The sequence below is a fragment of the Anoplophora glabripennis genome, unplaced genomic scaffold (assembly GCF_000390285.2).
Source record: "Anoplophora glabripennis isolate ALB-LARVAE unplaced genomic scaffold, Agla_2.0 scaffold5, whole genome shotgun sequence".
Classification (NCBI taxonomy): domain Eukaryota; kingdom Metazoa; phylum Arthropoda; class Insecta; order Coleoptera; family Cerambycidae; genus Anoplophora; species Anoplophora glabripennis.
In genome coordinates this window covers 2,097,992-2,110,488 of record NW_019416525.1, presented here as the reverse complement: position 1 = coordinate 2,110,488, position 12,497 = coordinate 2,097,992, and the positions used below count along the sequence as shown (strand labels likewise).

The 12,497-nt window shown below is 37.2% G+C and overlaps 1 protein-coding gene across 1 annotated transcript in view; it reads left to right on the top strand.

Moving 5' to 3' along the window:
* Positions 1-9,400, top strand: part of LOC108907339 (neuronal PAS domain-containing protein 4) — a 53,825-nt gene extending 44,425 nt beyond the window's left edge. The window contains exons 4-8 of the mRNA XM_023454855.1: positions 249-353; positions 1,072-1,266; positions 5,250-5,434; positions 6,498-6,604; positions 8,329-9,400. Of these exons, the coding sequence (XP_023310623.1) occupies positions 249-353; positions 1,072-1,266; positions 5,250-5,434; positions 6,498-6,604; positions 8,329-9,266 (1,530 nt within the window). The 3' untranslated portion in view covers positions 9,267-9,400. The remainder of the gene's footprint in view (positions 1-248; positions 354-1,071; positions 1,267-5,249; positions 5,435-6,497; positions 6,605-8,328) is intronic.
* Positions 9,401-12,497: the final 3,097 nt, after the last annotated feature.

Genomic DNA, 12,497 nt, shown 5'->3' with positions numbered 1-12,497 from the left:
AATCCTGGTTACCTTCTGAAAATTGTTACATAATCGTCTAATTAAATACATCTTAATCAATAGAGAATTATCATTATGCACGAATATCTTTCAATTTTTGCATGTACGATATTCCATTTTGGAAATCACCTCACTGTCCCGATTTAGCACCCGGTTATATCTTTCGTATTATTGCGTGGTATTGGGTGTGTTCTTAAAAGATGGTCCCTTAATGACGATATGATTAAAAAAACCTTTTTTTTTTTCAGGCGTTGAGCGGTTTCCTAATGATGATGACGCAGAACGGAAAACTATTGTACATATCCGATAATGCTGCAGAGTACCTGGGCCATTCCATGGTGAGTGTTTTACAGGTGAGCGAACTTTTTGAGCTTTTAAGCTTAAGAGTGAGCTTAATATATCACCATTATTTCTATACTTATTCTTTTCGAAACGGATTAATCGCTGTTTAATATAGGCGTATTCGTGTGATTACCGCGGCTGCCGTAATAAATCATTTATTAAATGCTACATTACCGAGTCTGTTGCATCTACAGAGGGTCCTAACGTAACCACTACTGCGTTAATTGTTATTCTTTATTTATACACATCACTTAATTACAGTTACTGGTGAAACCAAAATCGTTTTAAAAAGTAATGTATGCACTATACCCTCTTTTGTGTGGTTTAATCTGTATTTTCTTACGTGATTCGTGTCGCTGGTATGTCGGTAACACCCTGTAGGCCGCGGGAATCCTTCGTTTGTATTTGACAAGCGTTGTTCCGGATTTGTATCTGTGATTGTGACTTTATGAGTTTAAACCGACTGATTCTATGTCATCAACGTCAATGACGTTGCGTTTTTCGTCTTATTAATATGTTCGCTACTCCACCCATCGTCCACCGCTTCGTACACAACACTGCAACAGATGTAATGATGACAGTAAGAATGTTACAGATATTTGTGGAATTATCCACTCTAGTAGTACATAATTAAGACACCGTAACGACTCGGCGTATTTGTATTTTAACAATATTATTGGTCCAAGTATGCGCGCTGATGTGATCCGGATATTTTTTAATCTTTTACAGGAGGACCTGTTGATCCATGGAGATAGTGTATATGATATTATAGATAAACAAGATCACCAAGCAATACAGTGCGAATTGGGAAGGCCAGTAACCACAGGGTCCAATACCAGTCCGACCGATGAAGTTCGTTTGTTTTTGTGTAGAATGAATGTTTCGAGGAACGCCAGGCGACAGATGAGATTCGGTGACCAAAAGGTAAGCCCATTGTCACTATTTTCTAGAGCGATAAATAAATTAAACCACAAATTTTGTTAGTTACTCTTTTTTTCCGTGTTTTCTCCGCACGGAAATTGTAATGTGCAGCTCATGTCCCATAGTGTTCCGATAATGTGTTCAGAGAGACGACTGAGCCTATAGACTTTTTGGAATCCCGCTATATATTAGCTTCCAGCGTTTTATAAACGAATAAGTGGGGGAAAACGTATTTTTATATTTTAAGGAGGTATATCGTGGTCCGAGGGAAGTGAGGAGCGCAGGGGGGTCCTATGGTTTTTGTTATGGGACTAAAACCCGCTCCCAATTTAAAAAATATAAATTCTATTGAAATTATTTGCGATAAACATTATCTATATAGCAAAGAAATCTACTCATATGCACATAGCATACATATTGACTAATTAACAACATAAAAATATCATATTTAAGTAGTTTTAAATTATATTTAATGAACGCATAAAGACTATGTAGATGTGGCAACAGCGCTAATAATTGACTAGCAGTTGTACACACTGCGAACCTACAGACCTCGGACATCGGAGATATTGCGCGTCAAATTCGGGTAAAGATGCGTACGCGTTCAAAAATGTATTGTGTGTAAACTATGTACAATATAATTATTATATATAGCAAATATATCGTATTATCCTCGCGAAGATTTGTATCCTTTATTTAAAATCCGTAAATCATGTGAACTGGTAAAACAACGAGAATTATGTTAATTTAGTTCTAAAGAAATGAAATGACACTCGCGCCCATCTCTCGTCCAAGTCAAAGAAAATGTTGGATGCAATTTTGAAGGTTCTGTGATAGAAATTACATTATTACTCACTGTTCGTGTTTTTAATCTCTATTTTAGTAATGTTACAAAAGTTTTGCAACTATAACTAATTTTTTAGATATAAAGTTTGCTGAGAAATATTTATGTTCCTTTGTTATTCCGTACAAATGCTTTTATCTCAAGTATTACTAATTATATTAATCAAGTAAAGAAAACTTTATGTAACCCTAAATATTGCTGGGTAATGATTACGATGTTTTTATAAACCATTAAATATATTAAAAGGATTTATCAACTGTATTTTTTATTCCAATAAATATATCACAGCTTCCTAGTCTTTTTTAATTAATCTAGTTTTTTAAAAACATTACAAAAAATCATCTGTTGTGGATAATTTATTGTTGATAACAATGTACATGGGATTTAGGAAAAATGTATATGTTTGAAATCAATTTCGTTTTTATCAAGTCTTTCAAATGTATTCCCTCCTTGCTGTCAGCTGATTGCGACGTTGCCACATTAATCCTCAAGTCAGACAGAAATGCAATTATTGGTTTCTGTTTCTAATTAATACAGCTGTACTATGTTCAAAACTTACATTAGTTTTACATCAAAAATAAGATAATACTGTGTACTATCTATGGAAAAGTTTTGTTTCACAATTTCTACATTTTTTTCTCAGTTATGGGCAAAAAAAGAGCCGCACCGTCCATCTTCGCCATATAAACCTATGTTAAAATGAACAACTTTCAACAACAATATCTCAAAATCTAGATTCAAAAAAAATTTCAAAAAAATATGACGCACAGAGGGAGTACTGGCTAATACGCTATATAAATTTCAAGTACATCTGTGCATTTGAGTAAACCCGATATACCTCCTTAATTATTCCATCACGTGTTAAAAATGGGATGAGGGGTTTACATATGTTAGGCTCATCTATTTCGCCTCACATGGTACAGTGATTGCCATGGATAATGCGCCTTCCCATAATCGACGAATGGAAAAATTACCACGCGTGTATGGAGAAAAGGAGACATTATGGTCACGAAATATGTAATGGATATAATTGGTAAATCCCGCAATGTTCTACTTCTTCAATGGTCACCATACCTCTGTGAATGAAACCCATTGAACAACGACGAATGTGACACTTCGACACAAGAGTTGATTTTGGATATTTAACAATTTTTGGGACCCTCTAAAACGATACGTCCATGGAATCGCATTCCATGCGTGCCTTACCACTACGTCTACATGTTGGGAATGAGCCACTGCCTTCTACTTGGGAGTGAATTTGTACACCTTCCCCTAAATCGCAACACCCCGTACAAGACGTAAAATGATCTCCTCGTGTAGGGTTCTTTGGTATCCTATAAATATCCGGAGACTTTTTGAAAAACGCCTTTCATTTATTCCACCCGGCTAATGTAAGTAGCTCGTCGATGTCCTGTACGGGCTAGATCGTACCGATCCGGATCTGCCTTTCACCATGCAGCAACCTCACCGGGTCGGATCCCCCTTACCGACCGGGTACGGCAGCAGTGATTCCACCCACACCTAGAATAGTTACCATAGATACTGGAGGTATCTATCTAAATACAAGTTGCACATTTACAATGCAACACGTAATACACTTTATTATTGTTATCGTTATTTGCTGCTGGGAAGCTACCACAGCGGTTTCTTCGAATCCCGAGCATACATTAGGCCTTCGAATGTAGCGCCGACTCGTTGGATGTGTGCAACAGTTGACACACCGTGAGATGGTTGCATCACATACATTTTTTCCTCGTCAGCGATTACCCAGTAAATTAACATTTTCGTCGTTAAAGAATTTGATATATCGTCGGCTTGAACGCGTGCGGGCCCCTTTAGCTGCTGGGATTATCGAGGTTCTGCGATAAATGAGAAGTAAACACACTAGAAATAAGCATTAGGAAAAATCATTAAACTAATACACTTGTACGCTTATGAGACGCACTGACACGCATCTGCCGGAACACTGTACGAAATGAACGACACATTAAAATTTCCGTGTAGGGGATAGACTAATTGTGTGTGGTTCGATTTAATTATGAAATGATGAAATGATCAGGAATTTATTTTGAAATTATGTTCCGTCTGCCATAACAATTCAAATAATTAAAGAGTGTGTTCGATAACGATCGTTTCTTTTTCGCCTTAGAAATCTATTGGTATCGATTAATTTCCAAATGTACTATTTTATATTAGAAGACAATAAGATGATTGATGTTCTTTATACGGGTCACAGTCAATTGCTTCATACCTTCGAAGGCATTAAAATGGTTAAAGTCAAATAAAGCAGTAAATATACCGAGCTATCGCTTGCCGTACAATAAATTGAAACGTCTGTGCCGGTACGGTTGCTCAATATTGTTTCTAAACTTTTGTGTCTGACACGTTACAAATATGTAAGTTTTAGTGCAGCGGTCTGTTAAAATTATATACTTAGGCTTTTGTTATCAGATCGTAAGGCTTGATGAATGAATCATCAGGAATATTGGAGCACTCGGTAGTTTTTTTTTTAATTTAGTTTTCGAATTTCGAGAGGTCTGTTTGGAATGTAGTGCTTTTACCGCGCTTCGAATTTATTGTGGGAAATTCAGTAACGCGGTGAGTGGTGCAAAAATATAAAACGTGCACGGGACCACCCAGTGATAGCTTAGCATGTGGGGTCATAAAATAAACCATAAACGGTTGTGAAAATAGGTCAGTGGTGATATTTAAAATAGTGTAGATAATCGATTAAAGGGGGCGTTCGGTTAGTTCGTATGTTGTGTCATGTAAAAGGACATCACGATCTATATATCATTACACACGTAATATGTAAAGTAGGTGGAGGCGCAACCGCAGCTAGTAGTACTGCTGTGTGTGTTATGACGCCTACTCGCCGGGGCCCAACCGGCAGGGACAGGAATAGGGAATGCTAAATCCGGCCTGGCGACAAGGTTATGGAAATGACTCTCATCAGAATACCAAAGCGCCACTTGCAGGTACTCCCGGTGCAAATAGTCCAAAACGTTCGTCGCTTAAACCGAACATTTAGTCCAGTGAATTCCGTTGCAAAATAAAATGATCATTCTCATCTTTCAAAAACTTTATTTTTCTGCGTGGTCACAATTCGGTAGAGATCGAAATCACCGTATTAACGTTGCAGGTAGTGCTCGTCCAAGGGAGGTACTTGTCATTCCTTCCGCTTTGCAGCCGCAACGAACCCGTCTTCCTGGCCACCTGTACGCCAGTCGCAATGCCGGAGACCAGGGAGTGCGTCGTTCAGGGTGCCACCAACGTATTTACCTCCATCCACTCTATGGATATGCGCTTCATCCACATCGACAACAAGTAAGTATTTACCTTAAAACAAAAAAGAAATAAAAAAAAAGCACAGCATCTAGCAGCAGCAGCTCTATAAAAGTGTAAGCCTCTAAGCCACGTCAGGGTCGTACCAACGATTTTGCTACGCGACTTACCGTCGGGAATGAACGGAAGTTGAGGATTTTACGCAAGTTTCGATTGGTATTACGAATAGACACGTTTTTACGTTATCAGCGATAATGTCTCAAATAAGTTACGTCAAATCGGTTTCTCCGCATTTTGAAATTATTTTTTATTATACAGGGTGTCCCATTTCTTCTGGGAGTTACCTAAATTGCATAAATAACTCCTTTTATATTGGGTCTAAGTCGTACAGTTTCGGCGTTATTCGATGTTTAAGACAAGTAATGTTTGCAGCATCTTGGCAAGATATTTTTCACCATTGTTTCAAGCATGAAAGTTCAAAAGATACATTTTTTAATACTATGCTGAGTCAAATTCAAACCATACCGAAATGGTTTTAGTCTCGATATATGTTTATCGAAGTAGGCCTGAATAGGGTGTTTTTTTAACGATATCACAAATTTAAAGTAAGGTAAACAAATATTTGACCCGTATTTTTTCTTTTTTCAGTTTAACCTCGTTTAAAATTTTAAAAACATTAAAATATGCGTAGTGACGTCATTTGTCTACTGTCAAAATTGCTTCAGTGGAAATTACCCCTTTGGCGTTCGGCGTCAAGTCAAAATTTTAGGCGGGTTTCGGATCTGGTCGGGCGCGATGAATGGACAGCGGCGGTATTTCACGGCCGTCGACGTCAGCGCGCCTAAATCGTTGCGCAGGAAATTAGCCGCGGCGGCCATTAGTTAGCCGGCGAGGTCAGTAATGAAGCTATAAAGTACGGCCTCGGCCGTACTCGCGGTACGGCACTGGTACGTGCGCTATGAGGTATACGCTATGGGGCTTTGTTCGCTCGTGCGATAAATCAACGTCTGCTCGTGATGCTGGGGCGGTCCAGGTCACCGGGTCGCGGGAGAGCCGGTGACATCCAATGCCGTAAATCACGACAACTGTTACACTTGTGTTGCAGCGGCGAATTCTACCTGGGCTTTCCGCGCTCCGATCTGCAGGGGGTGTCCTGGTACCGGCTGCTGCACTGGGAATGCACGCGCGAGGCCCAAACCAAACACCGGCTCAGTGAGTATAATAAAAATTATCCGCGTAGGTCTCCTGTCCCCCACTCGGCTCTGATATTTATTAATGCCCCCCCCCTTCCCCGTCCACATTTCACTCGCGAAGGTACGAGGGAACCCGCCGAAAATAACAGCGTAGCTCTAGGGTTGTTCCGGATCTGACTTGCCAATGCAAATATTTCAAGTTGAGTTCTAAGTCGAGTTCATTATTACTGGTTTTGGTTTTCAAAAAAGAGTCTCAAATTCCTCACAATCATTTTTATTAACAGATCGTTAGGGCTCTATTAATGGTTTCAGCAAAAAAATTACGTTTCCATGTATATATAAAAAAATCGCTTTTTTGGCACTTTTAGGTTAGGACATCTCGAAAACCAGAGCCAATTGAGAAATTTGGACCTCGGATTCGACTTCAGCCCACCGAAATCCTCGGGGAAAGTATATTCGTGTTGTTGTGTTAAAATCTTGTCGGCCTGTGAATAAAAAGGCTCGTGAGGGTTTTGAGACTATTTTGAGGAATTGTTCTATAATTTATAAAGAAAAAAAAAATCAACTGAAAATGTATTACACTTTGGTTGTATCACCAACTTCATGTTTTATCAAAATTAAATAGATAAAAATATATTTTTTGTTTTTGATGCAGTTGCGCAAGCGATTACGAATATTCGGAACATCCCTATCTACATCTACAGTTGTGTAGGTTTTTTTACATACCGTCACGAGATTTTCCAGGTTTACGTCATTCCTGCACAGAATGGTATTTAAGGCTTAACCAGGCCCGGCCTGCTGTATAATAATATGCCGCCCCTTCTCCGCCTTGTAAACTAACTAATCATTAAAATGAGGGGTAGAGATATTATTATAAAAGGTTCCGTGAATCTAAATCACAGGATGATTTGAAAAAAGATGCCACAAGTTCAGGGGCAGGCACTCACCACTGTCGTTTGTTTTTGATGACTTTTTGAAATCAAATTTTGTTATCTCTTTTAAAAAATTTTGTATTACATTTAATTTGGTATGGGTAAGTTATTTTGCGATGTTATACGTTGTAGTGTTCTTGTAGGGGTCGCTAGCTGCGAGTTTTACTAGCGACATCCTATATCTTTTTTGAGGTTAGGTTTTCTGCATCGTATACAGGTAGTTTATTGTTATGTATACCTTAATTTTGCAAAAATGTCTACCACGGAGACATTTTATAGATAAAAATTTGAGATATGAAATTCAACTCCCGAGTTTTGTCAATTGCATTTTTTTAATTTGGGGCGATTTTAACAAGAGATGAAAAAATAGATATATTATAACATGTGACATAGAATAAAGTAAACATAACCTCAAAATGGGTAAACTTCCGCTGGGAATGATCTTAGCTAGCGACCTTTACAAGTTAATAGAAAACTAACAGGACTGACATATTGACCGTTCTCAAAAATTTTCCCTGTGTTTCAAAAACAAGACAATATGACCATAATGTGCAGAAGGAGGATAGCAAAATCGCCTTATTTGTAGATATTTTGTGAACCCCTGTATTTATGGCAGCATTTTTCAAACCATGCGTGTGTCGTATTTTAAAAGGGTGGGTTCGGGGAGATTGTTATTTGCTTTCCGTCGTACCGGAATGAGTTAGTTTAGAGACGATGTGAGATGTGGAACTGGGGCAGTTATTAGACTCGACAGACTGACGGGTACAAGGCTAACGTTGCGGGCGAATTCTTATTGTAATATTCCTTGCAGTCACCCAATCGGAACAAGAACGGTCTTGCATCTTGCTGGCGCAGTTCCAGCGACGTTCAGGAGAGTGGATATGGATGCACTGTGTGCTGCAAGTTAAAGAGAGCTCGGAAAGCAATCAACAACCCGTAATTGTGTGCACTAATCAAGTACTCAGCGATGCCGAAGCCGCCGTCATGAGAACTAATAGCTGGCTGTACCATTATTATTCGGTGCAGAATAAACTTCAGTACGGCCTTACTTACGACGTTGGCCCATCGTCCCGGCTATTGTACTACCCCGAGCACACGCAGGGACCTGAATTTGTGACCGGCCACGAGGCGGGCGGGTACGCGCACCTAACCGCGATGCCCACGACATTGCAACCTCATCTATCTCATCACGCAGTTGCCACGCACGCACATCACAATCAACACCACCACCATCACAGGCGTGCCGATTCAGAGCCAGTAGATTATTCATACAGTAAGCGAAAGCCCAAAGAATTACAGAACCTCGAATTAGATGTAGCCGATCACGACGCGCCCGATACCATAGGCGGTAGTAGCGGACTCCTGGTTATCTCTCACATTTCCGAAAGGCCCAGGACACTGCTGAAAGCAGATCCAAGCGATATCATGGACCAGTGGAACCCCAGTCCCCCCTGGTCGGATACCTTACAGAAAGTTCCTGACTTGTGCCATCAGGAACTCAGCCCTTACATAGGAAGCGCGCCTCCAACTCCCACGGCCACTCCCATCACGCAGACGGGAAGCGCTTTCTCGTTCGACTGGATGCCGGAACAGTACGTCCCATCGATGGCTTCTATAGTGTCCACTGAGGATAACGAAAGGCAGATATATTGGCCTACCGAACACCGACTTTTCCCCTTGCAACCTCCTCCAAAGCGAAATCATCCCCCTCCAGGTAGGTCAGAATCCGCAGATCGCGATACTCCTTAGCGTCTAGATTGTTTTTAGATTATATGCCAAGTGCAATATCTATATCGAAATTAGAAAAGTTATTTATTAAATTAAATGCGCCTCTTCGCATCTGACTTGATATGAATACTTGGAGTTCATGCTTCCATTAAGAATATTTAGGTGAATATGTTATTTTACTTATTCTAGTGTTTTTGAGCTTTTCTCAAAAAATTTTTTTTGAATGTACGGGGGCTCTTACAATTACAATTATGTAAACACTATCGCAACGACGATAATACTGAAATCGGATTTGAGTATTCGCCTGAGGCCACGTGGGCGAATGACGCTAGAGATTACAGTGGCCCAGCGATGTAAAGGTTGAAAATACTACAACTTCAATAACTTTTTTCACACAAACTATAAGGATTTTACAATGTTTTTTTTACGATATTGGCTCCATTTTTAATGACGCATCTATTCCCAATTTTTTTTGGATAAGTAGTGAATCACCCTGTATATATTATGCAATTCTATATATATTATGCGGATTACCATACTGTTTAAAGTTATTTATTTGTGTATAATTTTCGGTTTTTTCTTTATTTTTTGGGGCACTTGTGAATTTTTTTTTTTAAATTACTGTAATAAGCCCTTCCGCCAAATGGACCAGTCAAGGATTATTCTTATGAAAATAATTTTGCCTAACCAAAAAATCTCACTGAAAAAAGCAGACAAATAGAAAATACAAAAATAATATCGCGCACTTTAAAAAGGTCGTTAACGTTTCGAAAATCCACTGTTTTCAAGTCTTTTGAACTCTTTTTCTAGCTGTGGAAACAGACAAAAGTAAACAAATAAATTTAAACTGTCACAGTTATTAAAACGAAGAGTCAAAACATTGCTGAACCAAAAATCTGCTTGTATAGGTATCTAGATTTATAAAATCATAAATAAAAATATTTCCTATTTGGTGAATATTTTATGGTGGTCACTGTACAGGGTTAGTCACTATAATCTGACAACTTATTGTGAGTTTATTATTGAAATTATAAAAAAGTTTTTAATACAAAAGCTTTTTTTATAAATTTTTATAATACAGTATTAGAAAAAACAAATGAATAATGGAAATCACTAAATTAAAGAAAAAGTTTTATTTTAATGGAACACCCTATATGTTAGTGCATGCTTAGCTTCGTTAAATTTTCCTCTTTTCAAAAATATATAATATGTCACTGTTTGATTCAGAAGTTTTTTTACATATTTCAGTTTAAAACTATTTTTGAAAAAACAGGAGGAAAATTTATGTCTAACGGATCGCAGTGGCTATGAACGAGGCACGCGGGATAAACAAACGACTTTGACAGAAGTTTATTTATCATCATTCATTTATTTCCTATAACAATTTTCACAAAGAAATAATGTTTAGAGAGAACGAAAAATTTTAAGTTATCGGTTTATTTTACAAGAATAATAATAATGTGAATGCAGCTGTTGTAAAAGTCGCCTCATCGGTCCATAAAATCTTTTAAAAATAGTTTAGTTCGCCATTTTTCAAGCGCAGCATTTCTGCAGTAGGTACTCTAATCGCTGAATTTTTTTATTTTGAGTGAGTTTTTGGACCGGCATAGTTTTATAGGAGCGGTATTTATATTTATGTAACGTTCTAATAATTTTACTTTAGCTTATTTCTAACTGTCTTGAAGCATTTATTGTGGACTATTGTGGCCTTTCTACGATAATTTCATATGGTAAACCTCGAATGAATATTTGCTTAACTTGAAAATGTAGTAAAATAGTTAATTTTAATTATTTATTTGGAATAATTCTTCGTTTCTATCTTCCAAGAGATTTTGTTTCTCTAATGCGTCGCTCAATGTCGTAAAATGCAGCTCAAGATGGAAATGGAAACCCGGGATACAAACGAGCATACTCGGCGCGCGCTGCATTCACATTATTATTATTCTTGTAAAATAAACGGATAACTTCAAATTTGTTATAGGAAATAAATTAATGATGGTTAATAAACTTCTGTCAAAGTCATATGTTTGTTCCGCGTACCTCGCCCATAGCCACTGCGATCCGTCAGACATAAATTTCCCTCTAAAAATAGATTTAAACTGAAATATGTCGAAAAGTCCTGAATCAAACATTATATATTTTTGAAAAGAGAAAAATTTAACGTTTCATTCCATTATTCAATTGTTTTTTCTAATACTGTATTATAAAAATTCATAAAAAAAGGTAAAACTTTTGTATTAAAAATTTTGGGAATATTTTGGTTAAAATTTGCTATAGACTAAAGGGGCAAATTTTCTGGAGCCGGCCCTGTTGCCATGTTATTCGAATTGTACTAGTCGGACGAAAAACAATCGAGGGCGGCTTGCAGTCTGTAAAAGTGTAAAGATTTTGTTCTTCAGTTCTTCGTAAAACATTGTATTGTAGGTTAAATTTAATACAGTTAATGCAAATTTAAATAATCCGCAAGAACAGTGTGAATGTCTGGGATAAGTTGCGCATTTACATTTAAGTTTCACTTCGTATAGTACATTCCAATATCCTTCCCGTTTTACTTAACGTTCGTTTTGCGTACAATTACTGCATATTTGAACTTTAGGTCAAAAGTAAACCACACCTGTATTTCATTAATTTATTCCAATGGAGAAACAAAAGGTCATATAAATAATAAAAATATTAGAGGCAGACAATTTATTTTAAATTGAGTTGCATTTTTTATTAAAAATTACTTAATAGAGACGTCAACAGATAGATATATAACGAAACACATAATGACTGACGTCAACTACTTGGTATCTCTTTAATAAAACATTAAAATGGTAAATACATTGGCAATAGGATGTTTTGTAGAATCGATATAAAAATCGAAAGTACCGATTCTGGTTTATGGTTATGGTTTTATTAAATTTATTCTGTATGGTTAAAATAATCCCACTGTTTTATGTTCACTGCAGTATTTTTAAAATCAAATTCAAGATTCATATCTAGTCAGATTAGAGGTAGTTTCGTATCACAATATTTTCGCTCTCAATAGTGCAATTAATTAGTTTATATAGGCACAAATTACAAATTTGTTTATTAATTGCGTACTGTTCTGTGACCAATACATTAAAGACTGAGAATAAAATTCTTGGTCTCTAAATAACTTATATGCTTATGTCACCTGTGCAATCTATTCAAACTATTTTTATTTTCAAGTAAACATTATTTGAAACAAAATATAAAATCGAACAGATATTTACCAGAAACTTTTTT